This window comes from Crotalus tigris, unplaced genomic scaffold, assembly GCF_016545835.1.
Source record: "Crotalus tigris isolate CLP2741 ecotype Arizona unplaced genomic scaffold, ASM1654583v1 scf7180000019840.826796, whole genome shotgun sequence".
NCBI classification, from domain to species: domain Eukaryota; kingdom Metazoa; phylum Chordata; class Lepidosauria; order Squamata; family Viperidae; genus Crotalus; species Crotalus tigris.
In genome coordinates, this window is record NW_024097735.1 from 388,428 (window position 1) to 414,760 (window position 26,333).

The 26,333-nt window shown below is 42.5% G+C and overlaps 1 protein-coding gene across 1 annotated transcript; it reads left to right on the forward strand.

Annotated features, from left to right (window-relative positions):
* On the forward strand, nt 1-25,134 carry LOC120317820 (major histocompatibility complex class I-related gene protein-like). The gene is made up of 6 exons (XM_039364726.1): nt 1-1,044; nt 9,690-9,965; nt 17,132-17,407; nt 20,100-20,390; nt 21,775-21,852; nt 24,735-25,134. Exons 1-6 carry the CDS (start codon nt 882-884, stop codon nt 24,881-24,883), a joined length of 1,233 nt encoding a protein of 410 aa, XP_039220660.1. The 5' UTR covers nt 1-881; the 3' UTR covers nt 24,884-25,134.
* Nucleotides 25,135-26,333: the final 1,199 nt, after the last annotated feature.

Genomic DNA, 26,333 nt, shown 5'->3' on the forward strand with positions numbered 1-26,333 from the left:
TGCTAGTTTTATAATTTCTCTGTTAGGTGGTGCCAACACAGGGCCTCTTAGTCCATTTCCTGGTAGCAGAGAGAGAGAATATGGAGTAGAAGAATATAATGCATTTAGAAGGCAACAGAGTGCATTTAGAAGCAGTGGAACAGCCTGCCTCCAGAAGCGGTGAATGCTCCAACAGTGGAAGTTTTGAAGAAGAGACTGGACAGCCATTTGTCGGAAATGGTATAGGGTTTCCTGCCTGAGCAGGGGGTTGGACTAGATGACCTCCAAGCTCCCTTCCAACTCTTCAGCTCTGACTGAATCCCGGACAATCATTTCAGCAGTTCCAAGAAGGCTCCCCATCCATTTGCACCACTCAGGGGACCCCGGAAGACACAGGCAAATCTCCAGGCGGCCTCAACAACTCTCTAAAAGGAGGCAAATGACCAGCGCTCTGCAAGAAGTATAAATCCTTCCATTTCCCCCACCATCCAGGCAGAGCAGAAGAAGCTTCTTGGATGAAGAAGCCAAACGTCTTCAAAGAAAAACAAGAAAGTCCAGTTGCCTCCTGGGGGGGGGAAAAAAAGCACCTTTGGGACCGGAAGGGCAAAGTTGATCGTCAAGTTGATCGAAGGAGACGGAAGAAGAGCGAAGGAGGAAACGGTGCGCCTATCGCGGGAGAAGCAGCAGCAACAGGCCGCCTCCCCCCTCCCCAGCGGCCGCACCTGATCTAGCCTCCGGCCAGGTACTTTCCACTCAGGTGTGTCCGCAGTCTGGGAGACGGAGCGATCGCGCAATATTGTCGCTTTTGCATCAGCCGCAGCGCTTGTTCCGAGACTTGCGCTGCTGGGGAGGCTCTTCCTAAAGTCGCTTGCTCGCGAGAACCCCCTCGGGCCTTCGATCGAATGGATCGCCTGGTTCTTTTCCACTTGATCCCCTGGAACTTCGCCCAGGGAAGGATCCCCCGAGGGCCCGCGGGACGGAGGGCTCCAAACCGCAAGACGGAGACGGGGCTGCGCTCCCTCCTCCGGGCGCTTCTTTTCCTCCTCCTGCGCGGCGGCTGCTCCGGTGAGTAGCTGGGGGGGAGAGCGCGCGTGGGACCCGTAAGGAAAGCCAGGGGAGCGGAGGAGAGAGAGAGAGGAGGGGCGGGGGGTCTTCGTCGCAGGGGCTTGGGCTCGGGGCGATCGCCTCGCCCCCGCTTGGCCTACACGCCAGGACTGTTGTTGCTGCCGCAAGCAGGAAAGCACGGCGAGGGGACGGGACCGATTCACAAGTCGCGGATCGAGAGAGCCGCGAGCCTCGTGGAGCAGGTGGGTGGGCGCGATCGCCGTATAAACGGAGGCACAATCACGCGAAGCATTAGTACCGCTTTGTAAATCCATAGTAAGGCCAGCTCTGGAATCCTGCATCCAGTTTTGGTCACCGCGTTACAAAAAGGATGTTGAGAGGTTGGGAAAAAGTGCTAAGAAGAGCAACGGAGATGATTAAGAGACAAAAACGTATGAAGAACGGTTGCAGGACTTGGATATGGCTAGCCTAGAGAAAAGAAGGACTAGGGGGGACATGCTAGCATGTTCCAGTATTTGAGGGGCTGCCGCAAAGAAGAGAGGTTCAGCTAATTTTCCAAAGTACCCGAAGGCAAAGACAAGAAGCAATGGATGGAAACTAATCAAGATCACGTGAAGTATCAATACCACTTTACATTGCCTTGGTAAGGCCACACTTGGAATACTGCATCCAGTTTTGGTCACCATGATGTAAAAAAGATGTTGAGGCTCTAGAACAGTGGTTCTCAACCTTTCTAATGCCGTGACCCCATAATACAGTTCCCCATGTTGTGGTGACCCCAAAGTGGGTGTGGCCACCAATAAGAGGGAGTAGGACAGCTAGGGAAAAGGGAAAAAATGGCGGACAGCGTGGGTTGGCAACCCCCGTGAAATGGTCGTTCAACCCCAAATGGGGTCCCGACCCACAGGTTGAGAACCACTGCTCTAGAAAGAGTACAGAGAAGAGCAACAAAGATGATATCTTACAGGGCTCAGAGATTCCTCCTTCATGGCGTAGTGCTTTTATTTCTTTGATTCCAAAAGAGGATCAAGATCTTACTTTACCAAAGAATTATAGACCTATATCTCTTTTAAATGTGGACTATAAGATATTTGTAAAAAACTTAGTAAATAGGTTTATGAGGGTTGTGCATCATCTTGTGCATAAAGATCAATCTGGGTTTATAACTGGTAGGTATATGAAAAATAATGTTAGACAAATAATTAATTTATTAGAATACTTAGACAAGAATAACCAAGTCCCTGCAGGGCTGATATTTTTAGATGCTGAAAAAGCCTTTGATCAATTGAATTGGCATTTTATGTTAAGAGTAATTGAAAAGATGAATTTTGGTGAAAAGATATTACAAGCTCTTACGGTAATATATCAAAAACAAACGGCACAACTTATTGTTAATGGAGGTTTGTCAGAGGTATTTACAATAGAAAAAGGTACTAGGCAGGGATGTCCACTATCACCGTTGTTGTTTGTCTTAACATTGGAAATATTGTTGATCAAAATTCGAGACTCGTAGGAAATTAAAGGAATAGAAGTTAATAAAAAAGAATATAAGTTAAGAGCCTTTGCAGACGACTTGGTGGTTACTTTGTTGCAACCTATTCTGCAGTAAAGTTATTACAGTTAATTCATCAATATGGTTTGGTTTCGGGTTTTAGGATTAATGTTAACAAGACTAAAATCCTACCTAAAAATATGACTATTCAGGAGAAGCAGACTTTGGCTAACTTGACGGGTTTTGAAATTGTTAACAAGGTAAAATATTTGGGGGTGATGCTATCTGTTTCTAATGCAAAATTATTTAAAAATAATTATGATAGGTTGTGGGTTAGTGTACAGAAAGACTTGAAGAATTGGGAGAAGCTGCAACTATCTCTCATGGGAAGAATTGCAGTGATAAAAATGAATATTCTACCCAAGTTTCTTTTTTTGTTTCAAATGTTACCGATTTTGAAGAATGAGACTAATCTAAGTGAATGGCAGAAGGGTGTTAATAAATTTATTTGGGCAGGGAAAAAGCCAAGGGTTAAGTTTAAAATTATGCAAGACTTCCGTGAGAGAGGTGGACTCAAGGTACCAAATTTGAAATTATATTATGATGCGGTGGTTTTAACACTAATTAGTGACTGGGTAGATTTGACAAATCTTGAGATACTCCATCTAGAGGGATGGGACTTACTTTTTGGGTGGCATGCCTATTTAATATTCAATAAAAAAGTGGATTGGGCTTTTAAATCTCACATTATTTACTTCTTTACTTAGGATTTGGAGAAAATATTATAAAAGTGATTTTAAAGTACCATTATGGGCTATACCCTGGCATGCGATAGAAGGAATAAAAAGAGGTGTTAAAATGGACATGGTGTCTTACAGACAGCTACTCAGATGGGATGGACAAAATTGGCAATTAAAATTACGGGAGGAGTTAGCACAAGAAAATATTATTTACTCTTGGTTTCAATATAGGCAATTAGCAGACAGATGGAAGGTGGATTGCAAGGTGGGTTTTCCTAGAGAAGATGAAAATCTTATTAAGCAAGTGAAGGATCAAAGACAAGCCCATATTAAGAGAATTTATGGGGTGCTAGTTGAATTGGACTCAGAAACGGAATTAGTTAAAGATTGTATGATTAGATGGGCCCAAAACTTTGGTGAATCAGTCCCATTGGATACATGGGAAACCATTTGGGTAAGAAATGTCAAATTTACACAGGCACAGAATTTAAGGGAGAATTTTTATAAAATGTTTTATAGATGGCACCTTGACCCACAAAAAATGTCTTTCATGTACCCGGACTTACAGCCTAAATGTTGGAGATGTGGTTGCTTGGATGCCACCTATTACCACATTTGGTGGTCGTGCAGAGAGATAAAAGCATTTTGGATTAAGATATGGTGGAATATTCAGAGAATTTTTAGAAGGAGGGTAAAATTTACTCCGCAGTTATTTTTGTTGGGTATCGTTACTGATTGTGATACAAAGGAGGTTATATTGATGTTAAATTTGATTACAGCCGCAAGGCTGTTAGTAAGACAATATTGGAAGAAGGAATCTTTGCCTACACTGCAGGAATGGTTTTTTAAAGTGTCTTATTTGGCGGAAATGGCAAAGATTTCGGCTTTCTTAAAGGAACAAACGCAAGAGAAATTTCTTGCTGTTTGGGATAAATGGATAGAATTTATACAATTTAAATTGGATATAAAAAATATCACATTGCTTTTTCATAATTCTTATTTTTATATACATATACATATATTTCAGTCTTATTTTTTTTTCTTTTTTATATATAATTTTTTTTAATTCTTTTTTAATTAAGCCTATATTCTGCTCTAGGAAGCTCAGGGGGGGGAAGGGGGGGTGTTTTGGGGGGGGATGGGGAAGGGGATGTTATGTTTAGTTTTTTGTATATGTTGTTTTCTGGTTTTGTATTGTTATATTTTTTTCTGTTTTTTTGTAAAAACTTATAAAAATTTTCAATAAAAAAAAAAGATGATTAGGGGACTGGAGGCTAAAGCATTTAAGGAACGGCTGCTGGAATTGGGTATGTCTAGTTTAATGAAGAGAAGGATGAGGGGGGACATGATAGCACTGTTTCAATATCTCAAGGGCTGCCCCAAAGAAGAGGGAGTCAAGCTAGTCTCCAAAGCACCTGAAGGCAGGACAAGAAGCAACGGATGGAAACTAATCAAGGAGAGAAGCAACCTAGAACTAAGGAGAAACTTCCTGACAGTTAGAACAATTAACCAACACTGGAAGTTTTGAAGAAGAGACTGGACAGCCATTTGTCTGAAATGGTATAGGGTTTCCTACCTGAGTAGGGGGTTGGACTAGATGACCTCCAAGATCCCTTCCAACTTTACTATTATTATTATTGTTGTTATTATTGTTGTTGTTGTTATTATTATTATTATAATTAATCAAGGAGAGAAGCAACCTGCAATTAAGGAGAAACCTCCTAACAGTGAGGACAATTAACCTTCAGACATTGTGGTGCTTTATCACTGGAGGGTTTTAAGAAGAGACTGGACAGTCACTTGTCCAAGATGGTATAGGATCTCCTGCTTGAGCAGAGGGCTGGACTAGAAGACCTCCAAGGTCCCTTCCAGCTGTACCCTGATTCTGATAGGTTCACTGATGTTGTAGGCAGCCCAGGGTTCCTTATGGGGAGATGGGTGGCCATTTAAATTTGATAGGTAGATCAAAGGTGGGGCCTCACTTACTGGCATTCCCTGATAAATGACAGACAGGTGCTTGGTTGTCTGGAGAGGTGTCAGTGGTGTGTTCGCAGGACAGCCAATGGGAAACCAGAAGAAAAGAGCACCTCTGATTGGGCGGATCTCAGGTGACTTTGGAAAGTCCCCAAAGGGAATCTAGCCAGAATATAATGTGGACTTTGCACAACCACACACATATATATACACTGAACTGTGCAATTGTTTTGTTTGTTTATTCTTTGCTAGTTTTATAATTTCTCTGTTGGGTGGTGCCAACACAGGGCCTCTTAGTCCATTTCCTGGTAGCAGAGAGAGAGAATATGGAGTAGAAGAATATAATGCATTTAGAAGGCAACAGAGTGCATTTAGAAGCAGTGGAACAACCTGCCTCCAGAAGCGGTGAATGCTCCAACAGTGGAAGTTTTTAAGAAGAGACTGGACAGCCATTTGTCCGAAATGGTATAGGGTTTCCTGCCTGAGCAGGGGGTTGGATTAGATGACCTGCAAGGTCCCTTCCAACTCTGTTATTCTTCTCTCCTCCTCTCCTCTCCTCTCCTCTCCTCTCCTCTCCTCTCCTCTCCTCTCCTCTCCTCTCCTCTCCTATTCATAAAATATTTAGAATACAAAGCACAAGAACGGACACAGTCTAGAATGGCTCCAATTTTAGATGCAGGGCTTCCGTCATATATGGTCATGACCACCATAAAACAATACTTACTTGGGGTTATAAAATAATTGTGGAATGATCTGACTTAATGCCGCCCATCTTGTGAGACTATGCATATCAAATCTGTATTTTAATTTCTTTGATTGTTGTGAGCCACCCAGAGTTGTGGAGATTTGGGTGGCAAGCAAGTTTATTATTTCTTCACAAGATTAGTTGGTGAAGGGATTGTTTTACTGCACATGTAAATGAAAAAGTTACCATACTATACCACAGTAGTGTGGAAGGAATAGAATAGAATAGAAAATAGAATAGAAAATAAAATAGAATAGAATTGGAAAGGACCTTGGAGGTCTTCTAGTCCAGCCCCCAAGCAGGAAAACCTATACCATTTCAGACAAGTGACTGTCCAGTCTCTTCTTAAAAACCTCCAGCGATGGAGCACCTACGATTTCTGGAAGCAAGCTGTTCCACTGGTTAATTGTCCTCGCTATTAGAAAGTTTCTTCTTAATTCCAGGTTGTTTCTCTCCTTGATTAGTTTCCATCTGTTGTTTCTTGTCCTACCTTCTGGTGCTTTGGAAAATAAATTGACCCCCTTCTCCTTGTGGCAACCCCTCAAATATTGGAATAGTGCTATTCCAATGGTGGCAAACCTATGGCACGGGTGCCAGAGGTGGCACTCAGAGCCCTCTCCGTGGGTACACGTGCTTTTGCCCCAGCCTCACCTCCCCCTGCGACCCCCTGCTCTCCAGCAGCCCCCCTGAAGGAGAGTCGCCCCTGAGCTGGGCCCACATGGAGCAGCGCAGCCAAGGACATGGTAGCCAGGCAGCATAGACAAGGACTCTGGCCTTATGCCCCATAATGCACAGTTGATGCTGCAGGGCATGGGTAGAGGACGTGACTGCCATAGCGCTGCTGGGCTGCCTGGGCGATCTGTGGCGGGCCCTGGAGGCGGTGAGTGGCCCTGTGGGCAGGCGGGGTGGATGATGGGGGGTGGAGTGGGGGCGGGGCAGGGGGTGGAGTGGGGGCGGGGCCAGTTTTGGGGCACTTGGTCTCTAAAAGGTTCGCCATCACTGTGCTATCCTGTCACCCCTAATCCTCCTTTTCTCTAGACTAGAATAATAGTAGAATAGAATAGAATAGAATAGAAACAGGAACAGGAACAGGAACAAACAGAAATGAATGGAATGGAACGGAACGGAACAGAACAGAACAGAATAGAATAGAATAGAAACAGGAACAGGAACAAACAGAAATGAATGGAATGGAACGGAACGGAACGGAACGGAACAGAACAGAATAGAAACAGGAACAGGAACAGGAACAAACAGAAATGAATGGAATGGAATGGAACGGAACGGAACAGAACAGAATAGGAACAGGAACAGGAACAGGAACAAACAGAAATGAATGGAATAGAATAGAATAGAATAGAATAGAATAGAATAGAATAGAATAGAATAGAATAGAATATATGGAACGGAACGGAACGGAACGGAACAGAATAGAATAGAATAGAATAGAATAGAATAGAATAGAATAGAATAGAATAGAATAGAATAGAACCTTGGAGATCATCTAGTCCAGCCCTCTGGTGCTTTGGATAATAATTTGACCCCCTCTTTTTTTTGGCAGCCCCTCAAATACTAAAATACCGCTATCATGTCTCCCCTATTTCTTCTTTTTTTTAGACTAGCCAAACCCAAGTCCTGCAGCCGTTCTTCGTATGTTTTAGTCTCCAGGCCTTGGATCATCTTACTTGCTCTTGTCTGAACCAAAAGCAATCAGCCGAGTCACAAATAAATGCCAAATAGTTCATCTGAAATTATTATTTGCGCTGCTTGAGACTTCTTTTATCCTGTATTTCCCTGCTTATATAACACAGGTAGTCCTCAGCATAACAGTTCATTTAGTGACCACACAAAGGCATTGAAAAAAAGCGACATAGGACCGTTTATCCTGCCTAAGGCCTTGGTAGCTGCCCCATGGGCACATCAGCAAAATTCAGACGCTTGGCAACTGGTTCACACTTACGACGGCGGCTGTGTCTCAAGGTCATGTGACCCCTTTTTGCCACCTTTTCATAACCGAAACCAATGGGGGAAACCAGGGTCACTTAACAGCCGAGTTACCACTTTATCAGCTGCAGTGATTCACTTAACTGTGGCAAGGGGCGTCGTAAAATGGGGCAAAACTCACTTAACAATTTTCTCGCTTAGTGACCTAAATTTGGGGCTCAATGGTGGCCATAAGTTAGGGTTACAGAATACAGGAATGGCTAGTGCCTACTCCTACTATAGAAAGGTAAAAAGTTGAGATTTGATTTGATTTGATTGATTTCTTTTAGAAATGTTTTATTAAACATTTCTAAAATCAAATCAAATCAAATCTCAACTTTTTACCTTTTATTAATTTTTTACAATACCCATCTTTAGTGTACAGTGTGTTGTCTTGGTTCATATATTTTGAGAAAAACAATAGTAGTAAATTAAAAGTCAATAATTATTTTTTGTAACTGCATTATTAATATATTAATAGTATATTTCTTCGATCTTTCGTCCAATAGTATTCTTCCTTCTTCAATCTGAAACAAATATTATTCTTAATATTTTCAATGCATAAATGGTTAAATGTAAATATTTTTTTCATGCTTGTACAAATAATAACGTCCATGTATGACATTTTTTCTTATCAACTTGTGTTGAGATCTTATTTTATTTATTTATTTTAGAAATGTTTTATTAATTTTTTACAATACCCATCCTTAGTGCTTAATGTACAGCATGTTGTCTTGGTTCATATATTTTGAAAAAAAAAAACAATTGTAGTAAATTAACAGTCAATAATAATTACTTTTTGTAATTGCATAATTAGTATATTAAGTAATAGTATATTTCTTTGATCTTTCTTTCTCCCAATAGTATTCTTCCTTCTTCAGTTTGAAACAAACGTCATCCTTAATATTTTCAGTGCATAAATGGTTAAATATAAACATTTCTTTCATGCTTGTACAAATAATAATGTCCACGTATGACATTTTTTCTTATCAACTTGTGTTGAGATTTTTATTTATTTATTTATTTATTTATTTATTTATTTTAGAAATGTTTTATTAATTTTTTACAATACCCATCTTTAGTGCCTAGTGTACAGTGCGTTGTCTTGGTTCATATATTTTGAAAAAAACCCAATAGTAACAGTCAATAATAATTACTTTTTGTAATTGCATAATTAGTATATTAATAGTATATTTCTTTGATCTTTTTTCCTCCCAATAGTATTCTTCCTTCTTCAGTTTGAAACAAACGTCATCCTTAATATTTTCAATGCATAAATGATTTATTATAAACATTTTTTTCATGCTTGTACAAATAATAATGTCCATGTATGACATTTTTTCTTATCAACTTGTGCTGAGATTTGATTTTAATGTCTGGTTTTACTGCAACAGAGAGTTGGAAGTACATTGCTTTTTGTTTCTTCCTCTCCCATTCTTCACACCTTTTTTGTTTTCTCTTTTTCTACTGTTGCCCCTGGCTATTTGCTTTTGGATTTTCACCTTTTATGTTGTAAATGAATAAAACTAAATTAAAAAAAAAAAACAAAATTGTGGTCGTAAGTTGAGGATCACCTGTAAGCTTTTCAGTCTTCAGAAAGTTTAAGATCCCAAAAGACAGAATTGGTTAACATCAACAAAAAGACACCCCCCCACACCCTTTGAACGGTGCACAAGTGCTCCTATCTCACAACTTTGTCCTTGTTTTCCAGATGGACACACACACTCTCTGTTTTATCTCTACACCGCCCTGTCAGAACCCGTTGGGGACTTGCCCCAGTTCACAGCTCTGGGATATGTAGACGGCTTCCTTGCTGGTTCCTACAACAGCCTTACCAAGCGGGCCGTGTCTCAAACCCCTTGGATGAAGAAGATTGAGGGAGAGGACCCCCACTTCTGGGACTGGATAACCAACAGAGCCTTCCATTCTGGGCAGCGGTTCAGGAAAGACCTGGAGGATCTCCTGCGACAGAATAACCAGAGCCAGGGTAAGGCCAGGAAATCTCCCATCCTAGACTAGGCCAAATCCAAAAATGCCAGGGAATTTCTAGGAATCTGACACTCTTGACAAATCAGCCGTCAATAGACACATAGACATGAACAACACCTACAGACTATGCCAGGGGTAGGCAACCTTGGCTCTTTTATGACCCGTGGACTTCAATTCCCAGAATTCCTGAGCCAGCCATGCTGAGGGGAAAGGGAGAGGTTTCCAAGCTGAGCCATGCTGGCTGAGGAATTCTGGGAGTTGAAGTCCACGAGTCATAAAGCGGCCTAGGCCTAGGCCAGAGGTAGGCAACCTTGGTTCTTTTATGACTAGTGGACTTCAATTCCCAGAATTCCTGAGCCAGCCATGCTGAGGGGAAGGGGAGAGGTTTCCAAGCTGAGCCATTCTGGCTCAGGAATTCTGGGAGTTGAAGTCCACGAGTCATAAAAGAGCCACGGTTGCCTACCCCTGGGCTAGATATAAAATGATTCATATAAGGGCCGTTTACTAATCCTTTACAGTTATTGAATCTGGGGGGTGCTAATAAATTCTGATTTGAAGGCAGGGGATTGGGCTGCATGCAGGAGAGGCGGATCCTGCAAGACGAGGCGGAGGAAGAAATAGTTGCAGGAATCTTCAGAGCAAAAGGAAAGGGGGAAAAGGCATGGAAAATCTAACATTCCCCCATATTTCATATTATTACGAGGTGGGCGACAGATAAATTTGATAAATAAACATTTTTGTCTTCCTGTCTGGAAAATAATAATAATAATAATAATGATGATGATGATAATAATGATAAAGTTGGAAGTGACCTTGAAGGTCATCTAGTCCAACCCCCTGCTCAGGCAGGAAACCCTATACCATTTCGGATAGATGGCTGTCCAGACTCTTCTTAAAAACTTCCAGGGTTGGAGCATTCACCGCTTCTGGAGGCAAGTTGTTCCACTGGTTAATTGTTCTAACTGTCAGGAAGTTTCTACTTAGTTCTAGGTTGCTTCTCTCCTTGATTAGTTTCCATCCATTAACATTGGGGAGGGGGCAAACCAAAAAGGTCTGCCATGAAAATCTGCCGAGAAAGGTGTTGTGTTTTTGTCGGCTCTTGGCGACTGCCAGGACAAACCCCTGCAGTTTTCATGGCCAGGGTTTTGATTTGCCATTGCTTCCTTCCCAGAGCTGAGAGAGAAAGATTGGCTCAAGGTTATCTCGCTGGCCTTGTGCCTCATGCGGGACTTGAACTCAGGGCCTCCCTGCTTCTGGCCTGGTGCCAAAGTGGCTCTCGTCTTTAAGAAGGGCGTTCAAGACCACAAAGCCACCTCTTCCATTAGATTACAAGTAGGGCCAGAATTGTCACCACAGGAGACAAGCTCACGATCCAAAAGGATCTTGACAAACTTGAGCAATGGGCCCTATCCAACAAAATGAATTTCAATGTGGAGAAAAGCAAAGTTTTACGTTTAGGTAGGAAAAATCAAAGGTACAAATATAGCTTGGGCGAGGCCTGGCTCAAAAACAGTATAACTGTGAGAGGGACCTTGGAGTCCTAGTGGACGATCACTTGACTATGAGCCAGCAGCATGTAGCAGCAGCCAAACAAGCTAATATAATCCTGGGTTGTATAAACAGAGGCATAGAATCAAGATCACACGAAGTATTAGTACCACTTTATAAAGCCTTAGTAAGACCACACCTCGAATACTGCAGCCAGTTTTGGTCACCATACCACAAAAAAGATGTTGAGAGTTTGGAAATAATTCAGAGAAGAGCAACTAAGATGATCCAAGGCCTGGAGACTAAAACATACGAAGAACGGCTGCAGGAATTGGGTTTGGCTAGTCTAAAGAAAAGAAGAAATAGGGGAGACATGATAGCAGTATTCCAGAATTTGAGGGGCTGCCACAAGGAAGAGGGGGTCAAATTATTTTCCAGAGCACCAGAGGGCAGGACAAGAAACAACGGTTGGAAACTGATCAAAGAGAAAAGCAACGTGGAATTAAAGAGAAACTTCCTAACAGCGAGAACAATTATCCAGTGGAACAGCTTGCCTCCAGAAGTTGTGGGGTCTCCATCACTGGAGGTTTTGAGGAAGAGATTGGATGCCCATTTGTCTGAAATACAACAGGGTCTCCTGCCTGAGCAGGTTGGTTGGACTAAAAGGCCTCTGAGGTCCCTTTCAACTTTTGTTATTCTGTGGAAATGTGGACCTGAGGCCTGGTGAAGGCGAAGGCATAATGAGGTCAGCCTCCAGCTGGAGGTGCCGAGCCAGGCCCAGAACTGGTGGTGTTTTCATCCGTGGCATCCGAAGAAGTCCTAAGGATGGACCCTCATAAGGAGTCCTAAGGATGGACCAGACGTAAGAGACATCAAGCCAATACTGAAGATCCAGGCTGTCACAACACTGGCAAAGATCAGTGAGGGAGAAGAAGCAGCAGGGAAGCAGCAGAACCTGAATTTATCCTGCTTGGGAGAACAGAGGCCTGAGGTGCCAAGCTGAGACCGGGGACGATGGTGGCAGTGGCAACGGAAAGACAGTGAAGAAGAAACGCTGTCAGAGGAGTCGTTGGAGAACCGGCCCAATACCAGCAAGCCTAGAAAATGGTCGCCAGAGACTGATAACCAGAATGTCTATGGAAGTTTTCAGTCATCCAGGCCGTGGTTGTCCCAAAGATGCTTTTTTCAAGAGGGAAGTGGACTTTCTGGTTTTACTTTGAAGACATTTCACTTCTCATCCAAGATGCTGCTTCAGCTCTCCTAACCGGAATTGACCCCCAGCCAGCTTCTCTCTAGCTGAGAGGAATAGTGTGTGTGTGTGTGTGTGTGTGTGTGTGCGCGCGCGCGCGCGCGTGTGTGTGCACGAACGTGCTTGCAAATCCCGCTGCTGACAGGTGAGATAAACCAGTTCTGGGATGGAGTAGATTGGGTGAATGGAGTTGTGAAGGAGGGAACTGAAGAAGCTTCTTGGATGAGAACTGAAACATCTTCAAAGAAAAAAAACCTACGGAAGGCCAGTTCCTGTTGGAAAAGCACCTTTGGGACCCCTGTGACCTGGGTTGGTTGAGAATCTCCATAGACACCTGGCAGACTTTAATCTGGCTTCACTGGGCACGGGGTCAAAGGTACCTTGGGATTTCATTGTTACCATGACAGCCCTGCCCCAAACTGTCCAGAGGCCGATTAATAACAGCAGTAATAGCCTGGATCTGGTTTTTTGTCGGGGCAATGGTGGAGGATTCTGGATTTGAAAAGAGATATGGGTTTCCCCACTTGCTGATTAGCCTCCATTCCGCAGGGAGGCTGGGTCGATTGGATTGGCCTATCCTAGGCAACTAATGAACCCGACTGGGTTCCAGAGGGAGCTTGTGTTATTCTGGAAAACCTGCTGTTCAGGATGTGTGTGTGGCCGGGGTGGGGGTGGGGGGAGAGCCCTCCACAACAGTCCCAGTTTCTCGTGTGGCCCCTTGGGAAAATTAATCACCCACCTCTATCCTAGAGTCACAGCTCCTGCTTGAAGAGCAGAAGGCAGCTGTGGGTAGGAGAGCTTTGCACAACTTCGGGTAGTGCATCATTTGCTCGCTGTCACTTAACGCTCTTGTAACCTCCTGCTTAGATGGCTGCAATACACTCTGCATGGGGCGATCCTTGAAGGCCATTCGGAAACTTCAACTAGTGCAAAATTGTGGCTGCACAAGTAATAATTGGTGCCGGTACAACATGTAACACACTAGCCTGTGAGCTGCACTGGTTGTCGTGTTACTGGGTGCAATTCAGTGTACTGGTTGTCACAATTAAAAATTATAGGGACCTATTACCTTATCTATTTGTTAAGTTGGAAATTTAAAAAAAAAAAAACTGGATAAAAGCCTAACTGGTGTCTGGAAAAAGATTTTATATGCTATTGGGGACATCTTGTGGCGAAGCCTGGTACAGCAAGTGAATTTCTTTGTAAGGCCTGCTTACTCCCTAGATTTGTCCTTGGTACTATCTAAAAAAGATAAGAATTTGAAACAACTGGGTTGTGAAAACAGCTTCTAGGAATAGTGGAGATGGACATCTGCTGACTTTTATTAAACATAGCCTCCACTAAAGGACTATCTCTAATCACCACAGAAATGGAGGAATTCTACCCGCAACTTAACTATAAACTCATACCTGAAAAAATCCTTGAAACCACTGAGCTAATGAATTCCAGAGTGAAAGACAAAGATGTCAGCTTAAAATTACAACTTGAAGCCCAGATTTCAACTGATAAATTTACAATCCAAAAAACAACAGAAAAGGAACAAATTAATATCAAAGAGGATTCTACACAACAACAGGTACAACTTATAGAGAACCTTTTCCAAGAGTCTCTATCCCTCCCATCAGATCCTACAGATAAGGCATGCTGCAGATCCGATCAGCCGAAGAGTGTTGGCTGGCAGGAATGAGAAAATGGCCTTTTTCTCTTACAACCTTTGCCTTATGGAATATTCTCCCATCAGAGATTAGAATGGCCCCAACCTGTTGGCTTTTCACAAAGCTTTAAAAACCTGGCTATGCACCTGGGGCTCAGAACGCGTTAAGGGTCCCGTTACTTGGTTTTACTATCAGTTCATTAATCATCATGGCTGTCATACTCATTTATTTGGTGGATGTTTTTTTACTGTTTTAACTTAATTTAAATTGTTTACACTGTTTTATAATTTTAGAATTGTAAGCCGCTCAGAGTCACTTGGTTGAGTTGGGTGGCTACAGAAAATTGATTGGACAAATGCATACATTAATAAATAAAGTCGCTTTCTTCAGTGCTGTTGTTAACTTTGAACGGTTGCTAAACGAGTGGTTATAAATCAAGGAATACCTGTATCTGATTTCCTGTCTCCATATGGAATGATCTAGGCCAGGGGTCTTCAAACATAACAACTTTTAAGATTTATGGACTTCAACTCCCAAAGTTCTTTAGCCAGCCATGCTGTCTGAGGAATTCTGGGAGTTGAAGTCCACAAGTCTTAAAAGTTGCCAAGTTTGGTAGACCCCTGAATCTAGACAAGAATTGTTCTTGAAACCCAAGACTTCTGGGAAGTTACGTCTTCCCAACCCATGGCATCTGGTTGACCCTCCAATATCGTTGCATCCATGCAAAACCGTGAACCAAAACAGTTGATATTTGCCCTGCTGTTAAGAACAGTGACCAGGATAGTTAGGATTAAGGTTAACCACCATCACAGCCTCTTCCCCCAAGTACTAAGATTTGAATGCAACTTACTGGTGATCTGGCAGGGTTATATACAATGTGGGATTTCAGATTTTATTGGGGCCTAATTTGACTTGTTTTGAGTAGTGTGAGTTGATTTGCTTTAATGGAATATTGTTTCTTATTTTAAGAAGTGATAAAAGGGCGGCGTATAAAGTGGATTGGAAGAGAAAAGAAGCTGAACAATGAAATTCTGACCGGCAGCTAAATATCCTACAATGGCCAAAATCGATGGAGAGCGTGAGCCGTGTTTACGATGGATGAACTATGCTATCTTGGCTTCTGGCTACCAGCCAGACCAAGATCCAAGGTTTACAAGCCAGAGAATTACCTGCCGGTCACCTGCCATTTTTTTCAATCTGGGGTAATGAATGGTAATACTAATTAATTTCATAAACTTTTCCTGAATGGTAAATGGGAGAATAAGACCAGTAATTAGGGACCAAAAGGAGGGGGTGTAACTAGGCTATGACAGCAGTCACCAACCTTTTCAGCTTGGTGGCCCAGTGTTGGAGGAGGGGATGGTTCTGTGAGAGTGAGAGGCATGTGCACGAATGCACTCAGCTCCATGTGTGCGAGGGGCAGGTGCACGCGCCTGCTACTTGCACAAATGGAGCTTTGTATGCGAGCACAAGTGTGAGTTCTCGCTGCTTGCGCAAGTGCGAGTTCTCGCTGCTCACGTGAGTTTTCACTGCTCACGCGAGTGCAAGTTCTTGCTCACGTGAGTTCTCGATGCTCATGCGAGTTCTCGCTGCTCGCGCAAGTGTGCGTTCTCGCTGCTCGCGCAAGTGCGAGTTCTCAATCACGCAAGTGCGAGTTCTCGCCCCTCGCGCGAGTGGAGCTGTGCACCACAAGTGCTCAACTGCCGCTCACACGGTCTGGTTCCGAATGGGCCACAGTCTGGGGGTTAGGGACCCTCACGCTATGACACGGTATCATACAGTGTTATAATTTGCTTACTTAAAATACTCTGGAGAACAAACCCAAGTCTAGAGAAAAAAGTAAAAAGGGTTTAAGGGTCATGCAAATCTCACTAGGAGGAGGTAGAATGCAAAACAATCAGCAGTGCTAGGCGGAAAAGTCAAAGGACCTACCTACTTTGAGAAGGCTTGGCTGACACCCAACCTGCTTTTTGCTTTCTTTCTAAACTCGAATAAAAGAGAAAACTTGGCAAACTGTGTGGCTTTTTATCCTGCTTCAATCAGAATCGGGAAGCTTGTCCTTGGGTCCCGGGTGACATGCATTTGTATCTATTTCTTATCTATGCACTCACTCATTCATTTTGAAGGAGAGCAATTTAGACCATCGTGATCCTAAGAAAAAAGACCCTTTATCCAGTTTTAGAAACTTCTCTGAAAGATGGGAAAGTTTATAACAGAGTAACAGAGTTGGAAGGGACCTTGTCGGTCAACTAGTCCACCCCCCCAATCAGGAGACCCTACCTACACCATTTCTGAAAGATGCCAATCCAGTCTCTTCTTGAAAGCTTCCAATGAGGAAGCTCCCACAATTTCTGAAGTTTGTAGGCCTGTTATACAAGGGGAGGAGAACAAATCAGATAATTTTGGTATATTGGTCAGTATTTAAGCAGGGTGGACTTTTTACGTTCAATGTCAGTGTGAGTGATATATTCATTATTTGTTCCTTTTTTGTACACCTGTTTTTTATTTTTATTATTAGTATCGGATGGTTGTTAACTTGTTTCCTCCTTTCCCCCCTCCCCTTTATTTTGTATTTTAACTTTGGAAATAAAAATAAAATAATAATTAAAAAAAACTTGGCACACTGGTGATGGGAAGAGTGGACAAACATCCTTTTCCTTTGCCTTCCTCTAGGTTGGTTAGGGAATCTGGAAATCGGAGCTAAAGTTTTCTTTTTGACAGAGCTTACACAAGTGTGTGGCGATGGATCGCTAATTTTGCTTTCTTTTATAGAGCTTCACGTCTGGCAGCGGCTGTATGGCTGTGAGCTGGCGGAAGATGGGAGTGAAAGAGGCTACGATCACTATGCTTACGATGGGAAGGACTTCCTCAGCTTCAACAAGGCCACCCTCAACTGGACGGCAATCAGTGCTGAGGCCGAAATGACCAAGAAGAAATGGGACGCTGAGTTGAACAGGGGCTGGCGCAAAAAGATATACCTGGAAGGGGAGTGCTTTGCATGGCTGAAGAAATGTCTGGAGTATGGCACAGAAGCTCGAGCAAGGAAGAGTAAGGATGGCAACACTGAGTATGAAAAGAGGGTGTCAATTTACTGCCCGGAGTCTTGATTGGGTGGTATGAAATACCACCACTGAAGAAAGAGCTGGGTGTCTCCTTCGCAAAATAACCAGAAAAAGGTGGCCTTTTGAAGGAAAGAGGAATTTAAAAGCTACTCTTTGGTGTTAAGCAGGCTTGGGCTTGCTTGGCAATTGGAAGGGAGACCACTAGGCAGGTTGAAAAAATGCAAAGGAAAAAAACAAGGGCAAAACCACTCACTTAGATAGTCCCCATACATGTTGAAAGCACTTTTTTGTTTTTTAAAAATGTGCGATGACCCAGGGCACAGCACAGAGGCAATGCAGTCAGCTGGCAATTCAAACAGCTCCAAATTTTCCCCAAATGCTCTCACTTTTGCTGGCAATCCTCCAACAACAGAACACACACACACACACACAGATACCCCTTCAGCCGACTCTGGCTGAAAGTAGGTTCAAATACAGTCTGATTAGCATAAGAAAGTACTCAAGGCCATAGAGATAACAAGGAAGAAAACATAAACTTAACCATTCTGTTTGAATCTTAGCTTGCCTGAGCAGTTTTTCAAAAGAGAGAATCCGAAATACAATCCGATAGTCAAAGTTTCCAGGTTTCCAAACAGAAGTCACAGAACAAAGATGATTAGGGGACTGGTGGCTAAAGCATATAAGGAACGGTTGTTAGAATTGGGTATGTCTAGTTTAACGAAGAGAAGGACAAGGGGGGACATGATAGCAGTATTCCAATATCTCAGGGACTGCCGTAAAGAAGAGGGAATCAAGCTATTTTCCAAAGCACCTGAAGGCAGGACAAGAAGCAACGGGTGGAAACTAATCAAGGAGAGAAGCAACCTAGAACTAAGGAGAAACTTCCTGACAGTGAGAACAATTAATCAGTGGAACAGCCTGCCTCCAGAAGCAGTAAATGCTCCAACACTGGAAGTTTTTAAGAAGAGACTGGACAGCCATTTGTCCGAAATAGTGTAGGGTTTCCTGCCTGAGGAGGGAGTTGGACTAGATGACCTCCAACGTCCCTTCCAACTTTACTACTATTATTATTATTAACAAGAGATCAGCAACAATACACAACACTCCAAGTAATCAGCGTTTGTTCCGGACAAATGCCCCCTCCCCACAGCGTCTCCTTAAATCTCAATCCCCAGGTGTGCCTTTTGGAGAAGGGCGGGATGTCTCCTCCCGGGTAATTGAACCTGCCTGTGTTGTTCCCTCCTCTCTCCACTCTCCATGCTCTAGGATCAGGTGGGGGTGGCCCTTGCTCATCGCCTGAACTCTGCCTCTCCTGTTCTTCCTGTCCCACTCCTGAAGGGCCCTGGCCTGCCTCGGCCTGCTCTTCCCCACATTCCTCTGAAGCCACAGACACCTCTCCCTCGGCCTCTATAGGGTCCCTTTCAGTTCATTTTCCTCAGCAGATTCAGGCTCAGACGGGGGCATGACAAAAAGGCATTTCTGGGTTGAAAGGATTAGCCAGTGACATCAGAGTACAGCATAGGTGGCACCATGCTCAGTAGTAGTAACTGAGAGGGACCTCAGAGTCCTAGTAGACAATCACCTAAATATGAGCCAGCCGTGTGCTGCAGCTGCCAAAAAGGCCAACACAGTGCTAGGCTGCATTAACAGAGGGATAGAATCAAGATCACGTGAAGTATTAATACCACTCTTCAATGCCTTGGTAAGGCCACACTTGGAATACTGCATCCAGTTTGGTCACCACGATGTAAAAAAGATGTTGAGACTCTAGAAAGAGTACAGAGAAGAGCAACAAAGATGATTAGGGGACTGGAGGCTAAAACATAAGGAACGGTTGCTAGAACTGGGTATGTCTAGTTTAATGAAGAGAAGGACAAGGGGGGATATGATAGCAGTATTCCAATATCTCAGGGGCTGCCATAAAGAAGAGGGAATCAAGCTATTCTCCAGAGCGCCTGAAGGCAGGACAAGAAGCAATGGGTGGAAACTAATCAAGGAGAGAAGCAACCTAGAACTAAGGAGAAACTTCCTGACAATGAGAACAATTAATCAGTGGAACAGCCTGCCTCCAGAAGCAGTGAATGCTCCAACACTGGAAGTTTTCAAGAAGAGACTGGACAGCCATTTGTCCGAAATGGTGTAGGGTTTCCTGCCTGAGCAGGGGGTTGGACTAGATGACCTCCAAGGTCCCTTCCAACTTTACTATTATTATTATTATTAGAGTTGCCCAGGAGACACCCAGTTGTCTCCTTTCATATCCCTGTTAAGGAGCTGGAGGGATTGATGGGAGCTCCCTTCTCCACCATGCAGTGGGCTCTTGAACGTGAGCTGGCTAACCTCGCCGCCATGTTCCTTCCACTTATGATAGTGAGATGGGTGGTGTCTTAAGTTTTTTATATAAATAAATACGATTGCCAAGAAAACGGAATGGTTGTTTCCTCGTAGGCCCCAGAGAGAAAATGCCTCTTAACAGGGATGGCTTCTCTGGGGGTGTTGCAGACCCAGGCGTCCTTCCATTCTTTCGGGGGGGGGGCCGTTCCCTAGGGCTTCCCCTGAGCCACAGAGCAGATCCATAGCTGCATCACCATGATGCAAATATCTGGGGATGGTGAATCTCGGGATCAAACATTGTGAACAAATGACATTTTCTCTGACAATTCTCTACATTCACTACACAGGAGCAGAGCCCCCAGTGGTGACGATCAGAAGCAAGACTCAGGCTGATGGCATGGAAATACTTCTCTGTCAAGCCCACGGCTTCTATCCCAGGGAGATCGATGCCTCCTGGAGGAGGGACGGAGAGGTCTGGCTGGAAGACACCCTCCAGGAGTCTGTGGCTCCCAACTCAGATGGGACCTACCATTACCAGCTCAGCGTCCGGATCGATCCCAAAGAGAGGGGCCGCTACCGGTGCCACGTGGAGCACGATGGCCTGCAGGAACCTTTGGATGTAGCCATGGAGGAGGCTGGTGAGAGGCTGGAAAAGAAGGCAGGGTGATTTGGCAGGCTCTCCCCGGAAGAGTCTGGGTGGGGATATTTACAGCAGCACAAAACTTAAATAGGGGAATATATAGAGAATCGAATCAAATCGAAAATATGGAATGGAAATAATAGAGAAAATAGAAAATAATAGAAAATAGAATGGAATGGAATGATTGGAATGGAACAGAACAACAGAACAGAATAAGAATAGAATAGAATAGAATAGAATAGAATAGAATAGAATAGAATAGAATAAGAACAATAGAATATATGGAATGGAATGGAATAGAAATAGAATGGAAGTAAAAATAGAATAGAATAGAATAGAATAGAATAGAACAGAATAATGGAATGGAATGGAATAGGAAATAATAGAATAGGAAATAGACTAGAATAAGAGAATAAGAATAGAATATAGAATAGAGTAGAATAGAATAGAATAGAATAGAATAGAATAGAATAGTGAATGGAATGGAATAGAAATGGAATAGAAGTGGAATGGAATGGAATAGGAAATAATAGACTAGACTAGACTAGAATAATGAACTAGACTAGAATAGAATAATGGACTAGACTAGACTAGACTAGACTAGACTAGACTAGACTAGACTAGACTAGACTAGACTAGACTAGACTAGACTAGACTAGACTAGAACAGAACAGAACAGAACAGAATGGAATTATTTATGGACCAAGTATGATTGGACACACAAGGTATTTGTCTCCGGTGCATAAGCTCTCGATGTACATAAAAGCAACAAGTGATAAATCATGATCATAGTCATCATAAAAATACATTCATCATAAATCATAAGATATAACATTTAGTGAAAATCACAGGATAACTAAATAAGCAATCAACATAAATCATACTAGGATACTAAATAAAACAATATAAATTGTAAGATCCAAGCAACAAAGTTATAGTCCTAAGTGTATAAGAAGATAGGTAATAGGAAAGATGAGAAGAATAATAGTAATACAGCCTTACTAGATAGATTGACAATGTTGTGGTAGTTAGTTGTTTAGCAGAATGATGGCATGGGGGAAAAAAAAACCTATCCTTGTGTCTATTTTTCTGTTGTGCAATGTCCGATAGCATCGTTTTGAGGGTAGAAGTACAAGAGAGATGTTATACAGGAGGGAACAAGCCTTGAAAGACACAAGGGCCTTATTAACTTGGGATTTGGAAATAAAGAAACAGAATATTGTACCAATATTAATTTTAATATTAATTAAACATTCTAATATTACTTAGAATGTTGGATGTAGATATTACAAGCATTACATTCTTTCAAATTGAGTATAACATTAGAAAAAAAAATGGATACAAGTATTTCAGTCACATTTCACATTTCTTTCTTCTCCCAGCTTCAACCGCTGTGTATTTCAGAATGGGAGGAATGGGGATTTCTCTCCTCCTGCTGGTGGTATTATATGGATGTATTGGTAAGTATGCTGTCACGCTCCAGGGAGGTTTGTGGAAAGAGGGAATTGCAGTTCTGGGTTTAGGCTCCAAGGCCTTGCTTTCCAACTTCTAGGTGTGTGAACTTCAACTCCCAGAATTCTCATCAGGGGCCATGCTGGCTGTAGAATTCTGGGAGTTGAAGTCCACACAGTGGAAATGGCCCATGTTGAAAAACAGTATTCTAAGGAGAGAGAAGGACTTCTCAGAGGATTTGCGGCTTCCAAACTCTCCAACTCAAAAGTTAGAGCAATGAAGAGATTTTAATTTACTTATATATTAAATTTATTTGCCACTTGTCTCACCGCCAGGTGACTTGCAGACCACAAGAGATGGTCTGAAACGTCTGAGCTGCCCCAGGCATCAAGAAATGTCCTTTGAATCAAGGTGTACGTCCATATCTGTATACTTCTCTGGCCAACGATACAGAACAGGTTTCCCACTGCCTTGTTTGAGGATGATTTTTCGGCTTCTCAAAGTGGTGGGATTCAAATATGTGAACAACCAGTTCTCTGTGGATGCCGCTTCCGGAAGTCCATTCTAGGCCTGGGCAATGAAAAATTAGCTACCGGTTCTGCCCAAGTGGTGCGAACCAGCTGAATCCCACCACTGGTTTACAGTCCTGAGATGTCCTGGTAGCCCCCCCTCCCCGATGCAAAGTTCCAAGGTGCTTTTTTGGCAGGCAGGTAGACCTTCTTGTTTTTCTTTGAAGACGTTTTGCTTCTCATCCAAGATGCTTTTTCAGCTCTAACTGTCCAGTTGCCTCCTGAAAAAGTACCTTGGGACAACCAGGACCTGGATGACTGAGACTCTCCATGGACATTCCCCCATGCAAAGAGCAATCAAAAGCCTGTGAAGCTTTGGTGAGATGCCATCCTTTTATAGGAAGAGTGTCAAGACTGCTAACATCGGATGTTCTTGCTTGCCATATCTGAAGAAGCAAACCTGTTTTATTTAGCATATATAGCACTTCTAGAGTTAAAGCAGATAATACTAGCCTAGTGGGTGGGAAAATATATTAGCTAACCATAACAATATCTGAGCACAGTATTGCCAAGGTCAGCTGTAATGAGAGGGGCATTTCACACTTCACATTAATTGGAGAATGTGATTGATGACTGTAAAATAAAGGAGTGAGTTATGCTTTGTCACGGGTGATTGGGGGAGGGAGGATTCAGTTTTTGGCTTAACTTTGTATGTGCCGAAGCTATGCAGGAATAAAAGGATTCTTTAAGGTAAATAAGCCTCAAAGTTCTTTGAAAAGCTGCTTCTTTTTGGAACCATGACAAAGAGCATGAATTAAGGCACCCATGAATTCAGTAGCTGATGTAAAGAAAGCCTGTTCCTTGACAGACCGATAGCAATAACAATAGCAACAGCACTTAGATTTCTGTGCTGCTTCATGGTCTTTTGTAGCCCTCTCTAAGTGGTGTACAGAGTCAGCCTATTGCCCCCAACAATCTGGGTCCTCATTTTAGTGATCTTGGAAGGATGAAACCTTGAGGTGGTCAGGGTCGAACTTCCTGCAGTGGGCAGAATTAGCCCGCAATGCTACATTATTAACCATGGCACCGCCACGGCTCTTCTATTGCGCTGACGTTATAGGTGTTATAAGAATGGGGCCACCTGAACAGGAGCCTAGGATTCCCCCCTCAGCAGCTTCTCTACAGGAGTTGAAAATCAGTTTTCCAAATTCTGATTTGGAACCTACAGCCTAAAAGAGAGAGGGGCCCTAAATAGGAGCTCAGTAGCTCTTATTTATTTATTAAGACTCAAGGCAGCATACAGAAGACTCTCTCCTTCTCTTTTTCCCACAATAACAACCGGCAAGTGGGTTAGGTTCACAGAGAGCGAGTGGCTTAACGCAAGGGTCCCCAACCCCCTGGACCATTGCCTACTACTGGGCTGTGGCCTATTCGAAACCGGGCAGCTGAGTGGTGGGCTGGCACATGCACGCACAGCTCCATTTGCTCAAGTTGAGCTGTGTGTGCATAGATCAGCTTGCTGCTCATGCAAATTGAGCTGCACATTCAAGTGCGTGCATGCATGCTGGCCCCACCGCTCACGCAGCCCAGTTCCCCCCCCCCCGTTGGGACACAAAGCTGCAAAGGTTGGGGACTGCTGGCCTAACGTTCCCCAACCGCTTACAGGAGGACTTGAACTCACAATCTCTCACTTTCTAGTCCCAACGCCTTAATCAATGCACCAAGTTGGCTTTTCTGCTTAATGCTGTCATGGTTTCGACAGATGAAACTCTTCAAAGAACTTCGAGGCATTGTTTACTTTAAAGAATCTTTATTTGAGTAGCATAGCATCCGCACGTACTTAAGCAAAGCCAAAATCTGAATTCCCCTCCCCTGAGCACATAGTCTCAAACACAATTCCCTCCTCTAATTAACAGTCATAAATCACATTCTCCAATTAGTTTGAAATGCAGGCTTTCCCTCCAGTTCTCCAACCCGCCATTTCTTATCATCTCTTACTTCAAAAAAACCTTGGTTCTCACACTGTTACAATATTGTTATGTCTAACTAATTCCCATGCACATTCCTCCTCCTCCCCTCCAGTATCATCTAATTCTAACTCTAATTCTAAGAGTAAACATAAGAAGGAAAATGGCTGCATCTCCATATGTAGTCAAAGCAAGAACATCCAATGTTAGCAGCGTTGACAAATGCACAGTGTCACGTCCTTCATTCCTGGTTAGATCTGTAGCCTGTCTCTTGGTCAGTGACTGGAGCTCCTGCGATGCTCAAGAAATATTTTGCAGTCCTTTCTTGGAAGCACCCTGTGATTTTCGACAACAGCTCAAACTTGGGAGGGGAAGGGAGGAAGAACATCAAGTGTTTTTCTTTTGTACTTTCAGGATATTGGACAAAGAAAAAGGAAGAAGAAGAAGGAGGAGGAGGAGGAAGAGGAGGAGGAGGAGGAGGAGAAGGAGAAGAAGAAAAAGAAGAAGAAGAAGAGTCCACCACTTCTGACGATGTTCTTGAATCAGTGATGAATTACAGGTAGTCTTTGACTAACAATCACAATTGGGACCAGAATTTGGGCCACTAGGCCACAAGAAAGATCGAAATTATGGAACTTTGAGTTCATTTAATCAAAGGAAACATCATTAGCATTTTCTCTAATGGTTGACTTAACACCTGGGGATTGGCTCATTTGAACTGACTGGATGAACTTTTGAATGGAGTTTTGCTTGGGACACTTTTAACCTATTGATCCGAACGGAAAACCCTCAGATCCTGTCTATTATGCTTGCTGTCAGCTTCTCCTAATAAAAGTTCCTTTTGGAATAAAGGAATTCCAACGGAAGAAGAGATCCTGTATAAAATCCTTTCATGTGCTGAGATGGACAGGCTTACAATGATTATGAAGGACAAGACAGAACTTGAACACTTTGAAATCTGGGACAAATTTTACCATTGGTATGAATTAAGAACTGCTCGGATCTCAAGTTAATGATAGGATTGAAATTATATATGGGTAAGAAGGTACAGAGCTTAGATATAGACAAATATTTACAAAATGCTCATTTTCCTAAGTTAACAGATGATCAGAGACAAGAGATTAATGGACTTATTACTTCAGAGGAAATTATTACAGCAATTAAGCAATTAAAAGCAGGTAAAGCACCTGGCACTGATGGATTGACATCAATTTATTATAAAGTCTTGATTGATGAGATGATAGAACCTCTAAAGGAACTTTTTAATAATATCTTACAGGGGTTAGAGACCCCCCCCGTCTTGGGGTAGGGCTTTTATATCCTTGATCCTGAAAGAGGATCAAGATCTATCTTTGCCAAAAAATTATAGACCTATATCTCTTTTAAATGTAGATTATAAATTTTTTTTCAAAAATTTTAGCTAACAGACTTATGATTGTATTGAATCAAGTGATACATATGGATCAAACAGGTTTTATAACTGGAAGATATATGAAGAATAATGTTAGACAAATTATTAATTTAATAGAATACTTGGACAAGAATAATCAGATTTCTGCAGGATTGATTTTTTTAGATGCTGAGAAAGCCTTTGATCAATTAAATTGGCAATTTATTTTAAGATTGGTCGAAGAAATGAATTTTGGAGATAAAATTTTACAGGCTTTTCGAGGTATTTATCAAAGACAATCAGCACAACTTATAGTTAATGGAGATTTATCTGAGGTATTTCAAATTGAAAAGGGGACTAGACAGGGTTGTCCACTGTCTCCTTTGCTGTTTGTTTTAACGTTGGAAATTTTGTTGATAAAAATTCGTGAATCACCCAAAATAAAGGGAATAGAGATTAATAAAAATGATTACAAATTAAGGGCTTTTGCAGATGATTTGGTTGTTACTTTGGTTCAACCAACTCATTCTGTAGTGGAGTTGTTACAATTGATAAATCAATTTGGACAAGTTTCTGATTTTAAAGTTAATAATAATAAAACTAAAATATTACCAAAAAATATG

Bases quoted from the DNA above. Each gene is read 5' to 3' on its own strand.
- LOC120317820 (XM_039364726.1), top strand. From the start codon at position 882: ATGGATCGCCTGGTTCTTTTCCACTTGATCCCCTGGAACTTCGCCCAG. The intron at 1,045-9,689 runs GTGAGTAGCTGG...CTTGTTTTCCAG, and splicing joins CCTGCGCGGCGGCTGCTCCG to ATGGACACACACACTCTCTG. The intron at 9,966-17,131 runs GTAAGGCCAGGA...TTTCTTTTATAG, and splicing joins ACAGAATAACCAGAGCCAGG to AGCTTCACGTCTGGCAGCGG.